We start from the raw sequence: 17,291 nt of genomic DNA, 5'->3' as shown, positions 1-17,291 counted from the left end.
CTAAACAATTTCAGATTCGCATGACACTATTCCCTAAAGTGTGCTCATTTATTCATTCATTTTGTACCTTGCATTACAATAATAATATCCCTTATACATTTTTAAGCAAAAAAAAAGTAAAATAAAAAAATAAAATAAAATAAAATAAACTAAATAAATACCTGTAATATAGTTTTAACTCTGTCTAACACTTATGTAGCATAATTCATTCACTTTTCAGTATGAAAAAATTTTATAATTGATAGCATGCATCTATGATTAAATGAATTTTAATTTATTAGCCATTAAATCAGCTTATTAACTTTTAAATATATATATTTTTTTTATATTTATTCCGATAATGTATAATAATTATTTAAACTCCGGAATGCGCATCTCATGTCAAACTGCAAATCAATTTTAGCCTTTTTTTTTCTGTTGAATCTGTTTATAGTTGTGTTGCAATTTATATTATCAATTGATTAATTATCTTATTAATTTAAAATATATACTGATAATTAATTTTTTTTAACTAGAAAAACGTGAATTTTTAGAATTTCTATAAGCTTTAATGGATTGGACGCTAGATGAACTCATTGAGAAATACCCTAGAAAACACGAATTACAGAGCTTTTTCAAGTCTAATACACGAGAGGTATTGTTTTGTCAAAACAAAGAATTTTCTGAAGTTCCAAATAAGTTGCTTGATAATATTGAAAATCCATTGACATTGGCGGCTACAGCACTTCAACATCATCATATATCTGTCATGTTTACATTTTATAATAATGGTAATAAGATAAATATAAATTTCCCACCGACGGGCCAATTCTGGGAATCCTTGACAATTCTAATGAATATGAATAGATTAAGTGTGTTGCTTTCTTTACTTCGAACTATTTATAAGAGATTGTCTATAAATAGAATAAGTACCATTCGAGATGTATTTTACGACAATAAAGAAATCTATAGAACTCAACGATCTGTTGAAAATGGGTTAGAAATAATACAAAAAACATTCAGCCTCCCTTCGAAGGATATGTTAAATATAGTGGCTGCACAAAAGGGACTTTGTTTTAGTCCTGTATTTATTGAAGTATCCACATCAGGAAAAACTGAACAAATGAATGATTTGTCCACACAATTGATACCTTATATGAACAGTAAGAGTAGTGTTAAGCTTAATACAGCAGAAAAAATAAAAAGAATTGTTGTTTTAGAAAAAGAAGCAGTATTCAACAGTTTAGGAAAATATATACAAGAGCGAAAAATTCAAGATACCATCATCATTACCGGTAAAGGGTATCCTGATACTCTAACTAGAACCTTTCTGGAAGTATTACAAAGAAGTAACGCAAGTTATGAGCAAATTTCTTGGACGATATTAACAGATGCAGATCCTCATGGTATCGACATCGCATGCAAGTACCTTACTTCTTCTTCTTCCTCAATCGATGTTGCTACCCAAAAACTATCATATCGCGGAATATTTATTACACACCTCATCATATCGAAGTTTAAAGATACTTCAAACTCAATTCAATTTTTACCACTATCTGCTTTAGATTCTATTGTAGCCATGAATTTGCTAGCAAAACTAGTTGATGATAGTAGTAGTAAAGAAGTTATCCATTATTCTAAAAGAAACTTGGTCAGAGAACTTCAAGTACAATTATTCTTTCAAAAGAAAGCTGAAATGAATGGTATGACTCCTTCTGACATTATGCAATTATGATCATACTAGATTCTTCCTACCGCCTCGATCTACTCAGTTGCAATTTTATCACTCAACATATTCATAAACAGGATGACAAGTAAAAAGTACTAATTATTAAAAAAATAAAAAAGAGATTGTTCTTTAGTTATTTGTTAAATCTTTCATATATTTATATTTTTTTTTCAACAAAAATATTTACGATCCATCATCCCCTTTACGTGTTTTGTTGTGTAAAATCTGAAAGAAATATGCGTGTCGCGTTTCGTGAAATTCGGTTAGTTTATTTCACTGACTTTGGCCTGTTGTTTTGCTATAGTCAGCTCTGGAGAAATATTATAAATGTAGGAAAACAATTAGTTTGAAAAAGTTTACTAGAATCATACATTAAAAGCTAATTATTGGTTTGAACTCACATTGTATAAAAGTCATTGTAGATAAGGATTACTTATTCCCCAGATCTGTTGCTATAGAAGATCCAATTTTACCTTTTAATCATACCCAAAAATGGCTATTCTAATTTCTATCTTATTCTGTTTGATGTCCATCATCTCGTGGACTTTAGCTTCATCTAAACCACAAGCTCAGATGGCTATTTCACTTCCTGCCAACTCTAGGGAATGTGTTTATCATGATCTTTTAACTGAAGATGAAGCTTTAGTTGTTGGCTACCAAGTTTTAACTGGTGGGAATTTTGAGATCGACTTCGAAGTTACATCTCCAAAAGGTGTTATTATCGTTAGAGAAAAGCAACAGAAATATGCTGATTTTCTATTAAGATCTTTCGGTCTGGGTCAATATAGTTTCTGCTTTATTAATAATCATGGTGGTGATTTTAAGATGGTTGAATTTATCTTAGAATTAGATAATTTAGAAAAGCAAAATGCTGACGATGAATTTATTCCACCTGAAGAACTAATGGCTAAAAACTCAATTGATGAAATAGACAGAAACTTAAACAAGATAACAAAGACTATGAATTACTTGAGAGCTAGAGAATGGAGAAACATGTATACAGTTACTTCAACTAAATCCAGTTTAACCTGGATGTCTTTATTGATCGTTGGAGTTATGATTGGGATCAGTGCAGCTCAATCAATTACTATCCAATTATTATTCAAAAACAATTATAAGCAATGGGTATAAGCATTCCATCATGAACGTTTTTTATTTGATGGATTAACTGGATAATGAAACATCAGATTAGAGGGCAAATAACTATAAACGGCTATATATATATAATATTGAGATATATATCTCTAAGGCTAATTTGCTTTATATAACAGTATTTAGATGCTCATGTAATATATTAACTTTTCAAAGATAGATGTAGGATGTGGGTCTTGAATTGTAAAATATGCGAAGATGAAATGCTCATGTGGATTGATGATATATTAATAACGTCGAAAATAATAGGCAGAGTATGGTACACAAATGTGAAAGTTTATTTTAATGTTATTTTTTGTTTCTATTTCCACTAAAAAAAAAAATTCAATGATACTATTATTACTTGCTATTACATACTTACAAAATTTGGAATAATTAACAAAATTAGAAAAAAAAAAATAAAATTAAATAAATAATAAATATGGATTTATAATCTAAAATTCCTTGTCATTTTTCTTTTCCAAAGTTCATAATTCCAATATTAAAAATATTAGATAACAATGAGTATTATTATGTACATTATCATACTTCATCGTTTTCCTTCATATCTATATCTTGGTCATTTGTAAGATTGATTCTATCATTAATATTATATCTATTAGCTTGATTAACTTCATCCTCAGGTAATTTTTCCAAAGGATTGTTATTCATTTGTGTTTGTGTAGAAGCATTTTTTGAGTTTAATTCGATCTTTAATCCTTGAACATATTTTTCCAATTGATTCCAATTATCTTCACGCTGTTTTTTACGTTGTTCTGTTTCCTTTATACTTGATAAATATAACGAATTACAATTTTCATATAATGCTGGATTTGTTTCTAGAAATATTTTTAAAGCTTTAAAAGCCATAGCATGAATGGCTCTATTCCATGAGCCTGATGTAATTGCTTGTTCCACTAATAAATATGGGTCTGTCATATTTGGATCGGTATCATTATCTAATTCTAACTGAGATGTTAATTCATATAAAGGTGGGAAGACAATTGGTAAAATCACCTCTGCATTTTCAATACATAGATTTAAAAAATATTCATTATTCCAATAACTTAAAACTTTTTCCGCAACTTGGAAATGTGATGAAGCAATACACTTAGATAATTGAACGAATAATGGGACCTCTACTTTAATGAATTCTAAAGGTTCAATAACTTCAAATATATCTTCGATTTCATTTAAAAACATAATTTCCTTTGTGGAATTTACTTTTGGCCAATAACGTAACAATCCCATTATTACTTCTTCTGTTAATAAGGGCTCTTTTTCTAAAAATTGAACGATACAATATGCAAGTTGAGGATGATATAATGATAGACATGGTACTTTATGTAAAGGTATTAGAACACGAACTAAGAAAATCTTATGCTCTTCCTTTAATGGTAACGCAAACCCGTTAATAATGGATCCCAATATTTCTAATAGTTCTGCAACACCATTAAATCTTTCTGTTTCGTAAATGAATTGTAAGAATATATTATTAATTGAACGACGTATAAAACTTCTTAAGCTTAAGAATTTCCCATAGATCCTATGCAAAGTTGTCTTTAAGCAATCTCTTTCACGTATATCTTCACTATCGAATAATTCTAATAGCCGTAAGACAAAATCTTGATCGATATATTGTTTTGCTACTTGATGGTTAAAATCCGGACTTTCGATAAACCTTAAAAAGAATTCATAAACCAATTGCATATGTGGCCATGCTAATTCATTAACCGGCTCATCCTCATCTGGATCAAATAATTCTCCAATCGGATTTACAGGAGGAGGAATTGGTCTAAACAAATTAATTTTAAACATAAAAATCACATGCTCGTACATTTCTTGACTGAAAGTAAATCTATTTGTTACTATGAATTCAATCAATTCTTGTAAAGTTATTCTTTTTATTTCTTTACCTTGAATATCGAAACTTGGATCATTAAAATCAAACATAGTATTACTTTGATCTACCTTGGAAAGAAACAAATTAAATCTATCTTCTACAGGAACTTCATCAAAATTAGGTAATTTAGTTAATTGTGTATATTTAGAAGGTTCAAACCTTGACGAAGAATGACGCTGTGGGGTTTTCCTTATATCGAAATCTGAGTCTGGGTTTAATTTTGTTGGAGTGGGCAATTTTTCAAAAGAATGTGAAGATCTTGGAATATCAATACCTAACGTAGAGGTAGAAGTTGTGTTCCCATTATTTGTTGGAGATTGAAGTGGATCACTACTACCATTCATCCCAGGTGTTATATTCCTATTGTTATATATATTACTTTCCCTTGGTGAGCTATTCTGAGGAGATGTTGGTGCACTAACTTGAGCAGCAGCCCCCATTAAGCTTGGATGAGGTCTCACTTGATCATTAGTCTTTACTGTTAAATGTTTACGATCATCTTTTTTACCCACTTGATCTTGTAGTTTGGATTGTTGTTGTTGTTGTTGTTGTTGTTGTTGTTGATAATCTAATGGTTTACTCGTTAGATTCAGAGGAGCAGATTGCTTTGTTCTTCTTGTAGCCGATTGAGATTGAGATGAAGCTTTATGATGAGTTTTTGTTGTGCTATTTTTAGAAGTAGTTCTTTCCACAGTGGTTTTAGTCCCCGTTGCTGAAGTTGTACTAGAAGACGAACTTGTTGACGACGTGGAGGAAGCTGATGTAGATCGTTTTGAAGACCCATGAGATGAGGCTTCTTTCTCTTTTTCCTTCTCCTTATCTTTTTTCTTCCCATTAGAAGAAGATGATCCCGTGGTTTTCTTTATTAATTTTTGTTTAAATCCACGCATCATACTGGGCAATCTTTAGTTGTTTATTTATGCAGGATATCTCGTTGATTATGTCTGTGGGTGATTTATTAGACCTTTTACACGTTAGTTTTATTTAAAGTATGCGTTTAATTCCACCTTCGATCTGGTCTCTTTTTTTTTTTTGTATTTGTGATTGCTGGCAGATTCGAGTCAAATTATACCTCTTTTCGCAGTGACAGTAGTTTCAGTCTCTTCAGAGTCACTGTATCCTTTTTTTCAAATCTAAATTTGGCCCAAACACTCTTGAATTTGGAGCCTTATTTCTAAGTTTCACCTTCGTGTCTTTGTACCCTCTCTTTGTATTGGCTTTATTTATTCACTATTCTGGCCCTATTTCTCTTGTCTGAGCGTTCCACCCCTTCGTCGGCCGTTACCCGGAAGCACGTGATGCCACATAAATCGTACAGGAAAGTGAAACATAAACAGATATTTCAGTGTCTCAAGTGTGGTTGTTGTTTGGTATGGAGCTGTGATGATAGTAATAGTGATCAACTTGGCTATTTCTCGTTTTTTGCTCGAGTGTTGCGTGAAATTTTGGCAAAAAATTATACCTATTTCGATGCATTTAAGGGTGCGTCACAATCTCATACGTAGACGTTGAAAACACGTATAAATACTTGATGAAATTTTGTTATTTCCACATACATATGTTTGTTTATCTGTCTACATATATATAATTACGGCAGCAAAGCAGGTAAAGAGGGTAGGCTATGAGTAATAAATGAGATGGCGTAAAAGAATACGATATATTGTGAAACTTTTAAAAAGTTTCACCTTTCAAGACTTTACTACCATCCTTATGGTAGAACATCAAGTCTGCTTTGAAACCAGTACCTTTAGGATCTGGTAACCCATCTTGGTTTACTTCGTTGACGCCGAAATAATATGTCAAATAACTCTTGAATCCGAAATGTTCATACACACCTTTGGCATGATCAGAGATACATTCCAAGATAACAGCACAATTGTCTTCATCAGCACGTCTTGTTAGATCGGTTAAGATAGCTCTTGCAGAGCCTCTAATCTCTGGATGACTTAGATCCTTTCCGATCATGAATAAGTAATAATAGTCCATACCTTCTGGTAGAACATTTTTCTTACATATAGCAGTCTGAGTGAAGAATTGATCGTTAAATTGTGGATCATTGGTTGGCTTGGCAGGTAAATGTTGGCCTGGAGCAGTCCAAATAGCAGCACCATCGAAATTGTTAACTTCAGTAATATGAGCTCCTAGGTCATGGTTCATGGCAGTATAATAATGGATCATGGCATCAATTCTTTCCCTCGAACATTTTTCTGTGATGGGAACATTGAAAAACTTCTTAAAAAGGTAATCCGATGATTTTGATGGGGCAAAAGCACGTTCTAGAGTACGAGATGCCCTAACTACGTCTGAAGTTTCTTGTAGAGGAGATTGTTGAGACGACATTATGAGATATAATATCTATGAGTGTGAATAATTCCTTAATTTAGAAAAGAATGCTAAAATTCTCGTTTCTCCTTATAACAATGGTAGTTAAATTAAATAAACTAATTTCTTTCTCATCGGAGTTGCAAATTTCGGTATTTTTATATATGCCTATATTACACCTTTTTCTAAGTCTTTTTTTTTCAGTTTTTCCATTAAAATAAAAGAATGACTAAATAAAAATATTTAACGAGATGTAGAGATTTAACTACGTATTAAAGGATTTAATATACAGCTATTTACGTAAATGGAAAAAGTAGCATAAAACTTTATATATTGCTATATTGGAGAATGTCTAAGGTTGTATAGTAAGATATTATACCCATATCTGAATATATTAAGAGTCGAAGAGATGATATTTAAAGAAAAATGTCGAACAAAAAAAAACAAACATGAATATTAAATTTGCCTACGGGAAGTACAAAGGAACAAGGCGTTTGTATGCCTGAACCGGGATTGGAAGGGGAAGATGAGGAGATGCATGATCATTCTCGTTAAAAGTAGATCTTTGGAAGAAAAAAAACAAATAAATAAATTAGATGAGGGGGAGAAAGGAAATATTAGAAAATAAAGGAGGAAGAGGAAAAGAAGAAAAGGAGCAAGAAATATATATTGAACAAAACTGTGTTTACCGAATGTAAACCAGTTAAAATTCGTCTTCGAATCGGTCTTGTGGCTCAGTCTCTTGTAATTGTTGTTGTTTAACTCTTTGAGCAAATGGGTTGCCGAATAATACGTGTCTACTTTCTACAAATAATTTGTCGAAAGAATCTTGTTCCAAATCTCTTTCCTTTAATCCATTATTTAATCTTTTATTTCTAGTATCCGCCTGTTTAGAAAGCCATTTAGTAAATGATGAATTTAGATTTAATTGTGAACCATAAACTTTTTTAATGGTTGATAAACTTCTAAAAAATTTACGTAAATGTAATTCATCAATTGTTGAATCTTGAATAAAAGTTGAATATTCATTGCACCATTTTTGAGAAATTGTAATATCAGCATGGTTTCTTAATTCTACTTCATTTGAAAATAAATTGGAGACAAGTTCCAACATTTTCAATTTAGTATTTTTATTATCTAATAAATCGTAAGTGAAACTAAAGGATTGTAGATCCTTATCAGAGAAATCATAGTCAATTGGTAATAATTCATCTAGAATTGACATATATCTTTTAATTAAAATATCTTGAGATGAAATAATTTTGACCTTATTTTGAATTTTCAAACCTTGAAACCATTGGAAAATTTCATCTTTAAAAGTTGGATAATTAGTAATAATATATTCAATGACAGGTGGATTATTTCTTAAACAACCAATGATTATACGAGAAGTGACTTCTCTTAATGAGACTGGGTAAGATGGATTTAACATTGTATCTTTTAATAAAACAAATTCATGAGTAATTATTGAAAATCCATATTTATAATCATGAGAATATTCAATTAAATCATCAAGAAGAGTTTCAGCTTTATTGTAATCATCTATGGAGTTTTGTTTTAATAATTGTCTAATTTGATTGAATTGTTGAGAGAATTCGTATTCAGTAGAAGCATCTGTTATGGAAAGAGATGAATCAGTTGATGAAACGGGGGGTTCTGATGAGGAAAAGCTGGCAGTTTCTACAGTAGAGGAAATAGTAGATTCTAAAGTAACAGAGCTGGCAGTTTCTAAGACAGATGAGCTGGAATCTCCTAAAGTAACAGAACTAGCAGATTCTACAGAAGTTAAACTAGTAGTTTCTTCTAAAGCAGTTGAACTAGCAGAATCAGGAGCAACTGAGTTAGCAGTTTCTACAGAAGGTGAACTGGCAGACTCTAAAGTGGATATAGATGCAATTGTTTCGGCGATTGTCGATTCTAGAGTCGATGTGACGGATGTAGAAACCGTTGAATCCAATGTGGATTCAGATGCAACAAATCCTGCAATAGTTGTTGATGTAGTAGATTCCAAGCTTGCAGTTTCTAAGCTTGTAGTTTCTAAGCTTGTAGTTTCCAAGCTTGTAGTTTCTAAGCTTGTAGTTTCTAAGCTTGTAGTTTCTAAGCTTGTAGTTTCTAATGCAGATGCAGATGCAGGTGTAGATTCTTTAGTAGTAATGGACGCAGTAGATTCTGAACTCGTTGATTCCAAAGTTTCTGATGACTCATCAATATTTCCTTTGTCAACTGAAATTAACGTAGCAGTCACAGTATCGAGTGTATTAGTTTCAATATTCTCAGTGGAAACTGACTGTAACGTTTCAGTTGTAATTGTAGATTCAATTGAATTTTCAATTGAACTTTCAATTAAAGTTTCAATAGCATTTTCAACCGAGGTGGTCTCAACAGTAGTCCTAGTCTTCTTATCACCCAGCTTTGCCTCTTTTAAGCCAGTATCCAAATTAATTCTAATATCTAAACCTGCAGGTAGCTGTTGAGCCGGTTTGACCACTTTCCAATCGTCAGAAGGCTCAAACACTTTTGGATAACAGCCCACACTGTTACAAATCAATGAATCACCAATATAAAGAGACGTTTGAGGGTCTTCTTCAGTGGGTTGTGGTTTTACTTCAATCTTATCAGCATTGCAAACGAGTGCCAATAAGGGTAAAATGCAGAGTATGTTCTTCATAATCTTGAGGAATATGCAATGTATATATATATATTAAAAAAAAATGATATTTATACTTCTATCTCTTTATGAGTCAAATGAAATATACAAATGACAAACTTACAAATGATCTGTAGCAGATTAGGTTCATATTTTATACTAGAGAATTAATCAAGCCGTTTAATTTGCTAAAGTCATAATGCGTCTTTTCCAAACCAGATTGGCTTCCGTGAGAAGTTCAAGGTTCCGTGTGTATTTCCCCAACAGGAAAACACGATTAACGTCAAACAATGCAGAAAACCTGGAAAAAATTTAATTAGTAACTTTTGTACTTTCTAGGCATGATTTTACACTTTCTGAGGCATACAAATCTTGTTCAAGATCCCAGCACATGACAGATAAACAGAGAAACAGTTATATACGGTTTATTATTATTGGAATGATTAAAGCGTTATAAATGACTATACAGTGACAATGGCACAATACGTAGAGAAAAGTGAGTATATAATGTTTTATACAGATTCATGGCTCTTAATCGAATAAACCGAAACCCATGTCGTCGTCGGATTCTTCAGCTTCTTCAGCAGCAGCTTCTTCAGCGGCATCAGCAGCACCAGCAGCGGCACCAGCAGAACCAGAGGCGGCTGGACCAGCAGCTGGAACAGAAGCCATCTTTTCAGTACCTTCGGCAACCAATTCTTCGACAGACTTACCTTCCAAAGCAGTCATCAAAGAAGAGACCTTGTCGGCTTCAACTTCGATACCAACAGATTCCAAAACAGCTTGGACTTTGTCGGCGGATGGAGTGGCACCGGAGGCGTTCAATAATAGGTAAGCGGCCAAGTACTTCATTTCTGTGCTTTTTGTATGGTTGTACTATACTGCATATGAGGGCGGTTATTTTTTCAGCATGTTTTCATATATAGGGTTGTTGATACGTTGTATAATGTGAGGCCCAGAGGGAAAACAGGGTGGTGTGGTCTCGAATAAGGAGGGTGTTTCTTTGCAGGAGGAGGCTTTGTGGGAGATACTTGCGTGTATGAAATTTCAGAATACATTTGTTATTGGAAAAATTGAATTAAATTACATTCTATGAGAAAAAAAAATGTCAATGAAAAATTACAAAAAATATAGCAGCTGACTAAAAGACCTGTGCACCTCAGAGAAAAAGACGCGGAAACTCACCTGGAGAAAGATTTGGTGTACGGATGTACAGTCCTGGAACTTTTTTTCTCTCTGGCCTCGGAAAGCAGTTCCTTCTAGCACGAAAACGCGGTTCTGCCTAGAATCGGCTTTTCCAGGCAGAGTCCTTCTAGAAAACGACGCAAGTTGTTTTTGTGGTGGAAATTTCACTCGTCCTGAATTGTCCGCTCCTTGTCTCAGGAGGAGGAAATTCCAGCAGGACAATATGGAAAATGGCAAAGCAAAATCGTTATGGACTATGGACATAGTAAGTAGTAGGTATGTCGTATTATCGTATGTGGATTGATGGATGATGGAGGGTGTTGGCATTGGCATTGGCATTGGTATTACCATTAGCCTTGGTGTGTGTATCTCTGTGTGTATGTTGGTGGTAACATTTGGTTAAAACAAGAGGTAGTTAAAAAACGAGGTTCTATTTCGTTTTGTAAACAGTTCAGATAAACCCACAACCCAAGGATCCATCAAGATGTCTACTGCTACTCAAAAGAAGAGAACTTTCAGAACCTACTCCTACAAAGGTGTTGATTTGGAAAAATTGTTGGACATGCCAACTGAAGAATTCGTCAAATTGGCCTCTGCTAGAGTTAGAAGAAGATATGCTCGTGGTTTGTCCCATAAGCCAGCCGGTTTCATGAAGAAATTGAGAGCTGCTAAGTTGGCTGCTCCAGAAAATGAAAAGCCAGCTGCTGTCAGAACTCATTTAAGAAACATGATTGTTGTTCCAGAAATGATCGGTTCTGTTGTTGGTATTTACAACGGTAAGGTCTTCAACCAAGTTGAAATCAAACCAGAAATGGTCGGTCACTACTTGGGTGAATTCTCTATCACTTACACTCCAGTTAGACACGGTAGAGCTGGTGCCACCACTTCTCGTTTCATTCCTTTGAAATAATCAATTTGAATAAAAGTATAAATAGTTTTATATATTTATTAATATTAATATTAAAAAAAATACAAGTTTAACTTTATGTAAAAGATAAAGAAATGTTATCTCATTAATTTACTATATGCTTTTGTATTTGTTAGCCGCTGTTATCGAATCATATATAGAAAAGAGAGAAAAGGAAAGAGATCTAGCTATTAAGCACGTGACGTGGGAAAAAAATTTTCTTTCTTTTTTTTCCAGTACCAATTTTCACTTTTCAATTTTCCGATGAGATGAGATGAGTTGAAATTTTATACACAAGTATGTATATGCATAAAATATATGCTATTAAAAGCCAAACTAAAATATTTGTTCAAAAGAAGATGTAATTTTACATTGTCGAAGATCGATATATATTTTTTTACATATTTAATAATGACTTCAGGTATTGGCAACTTATTTGGGTCAGTGGATTCCAATAAATTGGAATCAAATATCAATAAATTATTTGCTACTTCTACTGGTCCAATAAAGGTATCTCCAAAAAAGAGAACTATTACTAAAGCATCTGACGAACTAACAGAAAAGAAGGAATCAGAGGAAGAGAAGAAGCAGCAAGATTCTCAAGAAGAGAACGTTTCTGAAGAAAAGCCAGAATCTGATGATAAACAAGACACTGAAGAAACTCAAGTTGAAAAAACAATTCCAAAAAGAAAAAAAAGAAAGGTTCAAGATGAAAATGAAGATTTAGAGAACAAATATTTTACAAAATTATTAAATGAAGATTCTGATAAAAAGGAAAAAGAAACTGTAACTGAAAAAGAAAAAGAATCAGAAAAAGAATCAGAAAAAGCTGATACCACAAATGATAAAGAAAAAGTTGGATCATCTGCCAAAAAAGTGGATTTGAAAGAAGATGAATTAGAAAAAGCAGAAAGAACTATATTTATTGGTAATTTGCCAAACTCAGTCATCACTTCTAAAGATATTTATAAAGAATTCAAAAAATTATTCATGAGAAATCCTAACCCAGAAGACAAACAAGATAATAAAAAGAAAAATGCAAAAGAAGAAGAAAAAGAAAAAGAAAATCCTTTTGCAATTGAAAGTATCAGATTTAGATCCATTTCTTTTGATGAAGCTTTGCCAAGAAAAGTTGCCTTCGTTCAACAAAAATTCCATAAATTAAGAGATTCAGTAAATGCTTATATCGTATATAAGAGAAGAAAGGCCGTTAAACAAATTGCAAAGCATTTAAATGGTATGGAATTCCATGATCGTCATTTAAGAGTAGATTCAGTAGCTCATCCTTCAGTTCATGAAAATAAAAGATCCATCTTTGTTGGTAACTTGGATTTCGAAGAAGATGAAGAAAACCTTTGGAAACATTTCTTATCATGTGGTGATATCGAATATGTTCGTATCGTAAGAGATTCAAAGACAAATTTAGGTAAAGGTTTTGCATATGTTCAATTCAAAGATTTACAATCTGTTAACAAAGCTTTATTGTTAGCTGATAAGGTAATGATTAAAAAAGATGGTAAAAAGGGTAGAAAATTACGTGTAACAAGATGTAAAAATATGCATAAGAATTCTCATGATTCTAATTCAGTAACTAGAAAATTCGAAAAAAATTTAACTGATAATCAAAGAACAAAAGTTGGTAGAGTTAAAAAGATCTTAGGGAAAGCTGATAAAGCCACTTTGGGTTCTCAAATTACAATCGAAGGTTTAAGATCTACCAAGGGTAATTCTTCAGCCTCACATCTAAAGCAAAAAAAGCAAAGATCAAAAACTGGTAGAGTCACCAAACGTTCTATGGCATTTAAAAAACGCCAAGCAAATGAGTCCAAATAATTTTATTGATTTGAATATTATATTTCAAAACAATTGGGATAAACATGTATATTATTTAGGAAGAAATTAAAATCCTATTTTTTTAAACACATTCGCATTAATGAATTTTTATAAATTTCTTTATAGGTAACCCTTAATACTTTTGGTCATTTCGTGAAGAAGAAAAAAAAATAAAAGAATACAATCAGAGATTAACATATTATGTAACATTTGGGTGTAATCATTATTTTTTTTTTTTTGTCAGAATTCATATTTGTTATATATTAAGGCCGTATTTTTATTACTAATACATTAATTGGGAAAGTATCTAAAAATGTTTCCGATTAGATTTATTAACATTCTTCAAAATTTCAAGATTCAAAAAAGAAGTAGAACTAAGATGGTCACTACGAGAAAAAGAAGATATCCTCATGTTGAAGTTAAATTAGAAGAACCTTCTGAGGGTGCTGAAGAAGTTTTATCTCATTATTTTACAAAAAAGGTAAAAAATGAGAAGGATGATAATGAACTTGATAAATTACTAACTATCCAAGATTATTCAAATGTCGATACAGATTGGGTAAAGACTCTAAACTCTAAAGAGTACTTCGAATACATTGATAAGATGACTATAGATTCTAAAACCATTTGGGAAACTCCTTTAGATCCAAAACTTTTTGATAGGACAAATAATCCGAAATTGCCAGATAATTTTTTACCAATTTATTCAAGAATCAGACTAATGAGATCAAAATTGAAAACACCTGTAGATGTCATGGGTTCAGCAGCCCTTCCGATAACTGTAGGCGGGAAATGTGGACTAGGCAAAGAAGTTATAAAGCCAATTAATTACAGACTGCAATTATTAGTTGGTGTCATGCTGTCTGCACAAACAAAAGATGAGGTAACAGCACAGGCAATGTTAAATATTACCAGATATTGTATTGATGAGCTTCATAATCCAGCTGGTATCACTTTAGAAACCTTGTTAGAGATAGATCAAAATGTATTGGATGAATTAATTCATTCTGTTGGATTTCATACAAGGAAGGCAAAGTTTATAAAAGAAACAGCCAAGGAATTACAAGAGAGATTTGACTCTGATATACCGACAGATATAGATGGACTTTTATCCTTACCTGGGGTAGGCCCAAAAATGGGGTATCTTGCTTTGCATAAAGCTTGGGGGAAACTCGATGGTATATGCGTAGATGTTCATGTTCATCGGTTATCTAAATTATTTAATTGGGTTGATCCCAAGAAATCTAAAACTCCAGAACATACTCGCAAAGCTTTGCAAGAATGGTTACCGCGATCGTTATGGTATGAAATTAATACAGTGTTAGTTGGTTTTGGTCAAGTCATATGTATGTCAAAGGGTAGAAGGTGTGATATATGTTTAGCTAATACAGTGTGCAATGCAGTTGATAAAAAATTAGTTGCTAAAGGATTTAATTCGCGATTGGTCAACGTTGATGAGAGTTTTAAAGCTAAACGAGGTGATTTTTCACAATGGTTGCAATATTTACAAAATGAAGCACAAAATTCAACTGATTTAAGGGGAACCTTTAATAATAGGGGGAAAACACAGAATCTACCCGACGATGATTCTGTCGAGCTTCCAATTAAAGTGAAAGAGGAAATAGAACATTCTATTGTAAAAGATGAATTATTTTAATTGAATTACATGCTTTTTGTTGAACATAAACACTTTTCTAAAAAGCATCAGACACTGAATTGTATCTTTTCTCCTTGAACGTACTTAACATATTTAAGGAATTTTCAAATTTATGGAGTAATACGCCTAACATTTAGGATGTGATATTTTTACTGTATTTATCTTTTATTGAAATATTTCTTTTAGATAGATAGCAGATTGAGTAATCTGTAAAAAGGTCTATAAGACTTTAAGTATATATCCTAGAGATGCAAGCGTTTCTAAATCACAGACATTTGAAATTATATTTTATCACAGTACTGAAGCAAGATTAGAAATATTAGTGCTTACTAATCGTGCTATTAGTGTCCCAAAAGTTGCGTTTCACAAGTTGTGTTTTAAGATTCGTGTTTTTAGTGGAAATGAAAAGGTTCCAAGTATGTTAAAATTTTTAAGGACATGTGAAATATTCAAATACTAAGAAAAGCCATTGATAATTATGTATGAAAATATAAAATCTATAAAGTTCTTTGTTATGATACATAATATATTAGGATAGAGTGCTTATCAATTCAACTTAGTGATTAAGATTAACAGAAATATGGTGGCGAATTAGCAGTATTATAAAAAGCTTTAGATAAGGAAAGTAATTTCCAAAATTTATACTCTTAATCTATGTTAATAAAAAAATAGTAACTATTCAAAGAAGTTAAAGTCTTCCTTGAGTGAATTTTTTGTAATCTGAGACTGTGACCTCAAAATATATCGCAACCCTCCCAAAAAAAATATGTCTAGTGTAGGTTTTAATAAGGATATCCCTAGAGTCGCCCTAAAAATAATGAATTATTCAATCCCATTAACGTTGGTAATGATGTACTGCAACATCGAGTAGTTTTAGCCCCAATGACCAGAATGAGAGCAACTTTTCCAGGGAATCTTCCAAAGGGAGATTGGATGACGATTTATTATGATCAGCGTTCAAAAAGGCCAGATACACTGCTAATTACAGAAGCGATTGTTATCTCTGAACAAGCTGGTGGCTATGATTATGCTCCCGGTATTTGGTCAAGTAACCAAATGGTTTAATGGAAAAAAATATTCTCAAGAGTTCATGAAAATGGTTCATTTATTTGGACACAGTTAGCAAGTATAGGAAGAAAAGCTTCTCCATATATCTATGAAAAGGGATGGCTTAAGGTACGATGCGCCAAGTTTTGATCTTTTCATAGATGAAGATACAAGGGTAAAACTAGCAAAATTAGGTATCGAGCGGCATACTTTAACCGCAGATGATATTAGACAATATATTAATGACTACGTTCAAGCAGCTAAGAACTCTATTGAATGTGGAGCAGATGGCATTGAAATTCATGCAGCTAATAGTTATCTTTTAAACCAATTTATTGATCCAAATTCTAATAATAGAACTGATAAGTATGGTGGCACCATTGAAAACAGATCAAGGTTTATTTTAGAAGTTGTAGATGCAATCGTTGCAGCTATTGGTGCCGAAAAAGTTGATATTAGATTTTCCCCTTTCCATTCCTTTGGTGGTATGTCTCCAGAAGATGATCCCCTCATCATCTCGCAATATACTTGTCTTATTGGTCAACTAGAGAAAAGAGCTCAAGATGTCAAAAGGTTAGCTTATATTCATATATATGAGCCTCGTGATAATATAGATGTCGGTGAATTAAGTGAAGAAGTTGAAACATTCCCAATTGATTTTGTTTATTCTGTTTGGAAGGGTATCATTATTAGAACAAGCAATCTACCCTTGCTTCCAAATGTAACTAAAACTGTTCTCAAAGCAAATAGAACTTTATTAGGTTATAGAAGATATTTTCTTTCAAATCCAGACTTGGTAGATCGTTTAGAAAATGGTTTGCCTTTAAATAATTATGACAGAGCTACTATGTTTACTCAAACTAAGGCAGGTTATATTGATTATCCAACTTACGATGAAGCTCTTAAAATGAATTGGTAGTCGGTATAATGAGAAATTCGGCCTATTTAAAT

At 32.3% G+C, this 17,291-nt stretch overlaps 10 protein-coding genes across 10 annotated transcripts; 6 read left to right on the top strand and 4 right to left on the bottom strand.

Moving 5' to 3' along the window:
- Positions 1 to 550: 550 nt before the first annotated feature.
- SPO11 (DNA topoisomerase (ATP-hydrolyzing)) lies at positions 551 to 1,714 on the top strand (the record flags this gene model as incomplete). The annotated part of the gene is made up of 1 exon (XM_004177746.1): positions 551 to 1,714. The coding sequence occupies one exon, from the start codon at positions 551 to 553 to the stop codon at positions 1,712 to 1,714; it is 1,164 nt and encodes a 387-aa protein (XP_004177794.1).
- Positions 1,715 to 2,200: 486 nt separating this feature from the next.
- TBLA0A04810 (emp24/gp25L/p24 family protein) lies at positions 2,201 to 2,839 on the top strand (the record flags this gene model as incomplete). The annotated part of the gene is made up of 1 exon (XM_004177745.1): positions 2,201 to 2,839. The coding sequence occupies one exon, from the start codon at positions 2,201 to 2,203 to the stop codon at positions 2,837 to 2,839; it is 639 nt and encodes a 212-aa protein (XP_004177793.1).
- A 543-nt stretch (positions 2,840 to 3,382) lies between these two features.
- RTS1 (protein phosphatase 2A regulatory subunit RTS1) lies at positions 3,383 to 5,632 on the bottom strand (the record flags this gene model as incomplete). Its single annotated transcript, XM_004177744.1, has 1 exon — positions 3,383 to 5,632. One exon carries the CDS (start codon positions 5,630 to 5,632, stop codon positions 3,383 to 3,385), a length of 2,250 nt encoding a protein of 749 aa, XP_004177792.1.
- A 781-nt stretch (positions 5,633 to 6,413) lies between these two features.
- On the bottom strand, positions 6,414 to 7,082 carry TBLA0A04790 (uncharacterized protein; the record flags this gene model as incomplete). Its single annotated transcript, XM_004177743.1, has 1 exon — positions 6,414 to 7,082. One exon carries the CDS (start codon positions 7,080 to 7,082, stop codon positions 6,414 to 6,416), a length of 669 nt encoding a protein of 222 aa, XP_004177791.1.
- A 685-nt stretch (positions 7,083 to 7,767) lies between these two features.
- SIL1 (Sil1p) lies at positions 7,768 to 9,732 on the bottom strand (the record flags this gene model as incomplete). Its single annotated transcript, XM_004177742.1, has 1 exon — positions 7,768 to 9,732. The coding sequence occupies one exon, from the start codon at positions 9,730 to 9,732 to the stop codon at positions 7,768 to 7,770; it is 1,965 nt and encodes a 654-aa protein (XP_004177790.1).
- A 510-nt stretch (positions 9,733 to 10,242) lies between these two features.
- RPP2A (ribosomal protein P2 alpha) lies at positions 10,243 to 10,563 on the bottom strand (the record flags this gene model as incomplete). Its single annotated transcript, XM_004177741.1, has 1 exon — positions 10,243 to 10,563. The coding sequence occupies one exon, from the start codon at positions 10,561 to 10,563 to the stop codon at positions 10,243 to 10,245; it is 321 nt and encodes a 106-aa protein (XP_004177789.1).
- Positions 10,564 to 11,380: 817 nt separating this feature from the next.
- Positions 11,381 to 11,806, top strand: RPS15 (40S ribosomal protein uS19; the record flags this gene model as incomplete). Its single annotated transcript, XM_004177740.1, has 1 exon — positions 11,381 to 11,806. One exon carries the CDS (start codon positions 11,381 to 11,383, stop codon positions 11,804 to 11,806), a length of 426 nt encoding a protein of 141 aa, XP_004177788.1.
- A 408-nt stretch (positions 11,807 to 12,214) lies between these two features.
- Positions 12,215 to 13,636, top strand: NOP12 (rRNA-processing protein NOP12; the record flags this gene model as incomplete). Its single annotated transcript, XM_004177739.1, has 1 exon — positions 12,215 to 13,636. One exon carries the CDS (start codon positions 12,215 to 12,217, stop codon positions 13,634 to 13,636), a length of 1,422 nt encoding a protein of 473 aa, XP_004177787.1.
- A 313-nt stretch (positions 13,637 to 13,949) lies between these two features.
- Positions 13,950 to 15,293, top strand: NTG2 (bifunctional N-glycosylase/AP lyase NTG2; the record flags this gene model as incomplete). The annotated part of the gene is made up of 1 exon (XM_004177738.1): positions 13,950 to 15,293. One exon carries the CDS (start codon positions 13,950 to 13,952, stop codon positions 15,291 to 15,293), a length of 1,344 nt encoding a protein of 447 aa, XP_004177786.1.
- A 1,156-nt stretch (positions 15,294 to 16,449) lies between these two features.
- Positions 16,450 to 17,259, top strand: TBLA0A04730 (uncharacterized protein; the record flags this gene model as incomplete). Its single annotated transcript, XM_004177737.1, has 1 exon — positions 16,450 to 17,259. One exon carries the CDS (start codon positions 16,450 to 16,452, stop codon positions 17,257 to 17,259), a length of 810 nt encoding a protein of 269 aa, XP_004177785.1.
- Between the last annotated feature and the right edge of the window lie 32 nt (positions 17,260 to 17,291).

Source organism: Henningerozyma blattae, chromosome 1, assembly GCF_000315915.1.
Source record: "Henningerozyma blattae CBS 6284 chromosome 1, complete genome".
NCBI classification, from domain to species: Eukaryota; Fungi; Ascomycota; class Saccharomycetes; order Saccharomycetales; family Saccharomycetaceae; genus Henningerozyma; species Henningerozyma blattae.
The sequence above is the reverse complement of the archived record's forward strand: the minus strand, read 5'-3'. Positions and strand labels throughout refer to the sequence as shown.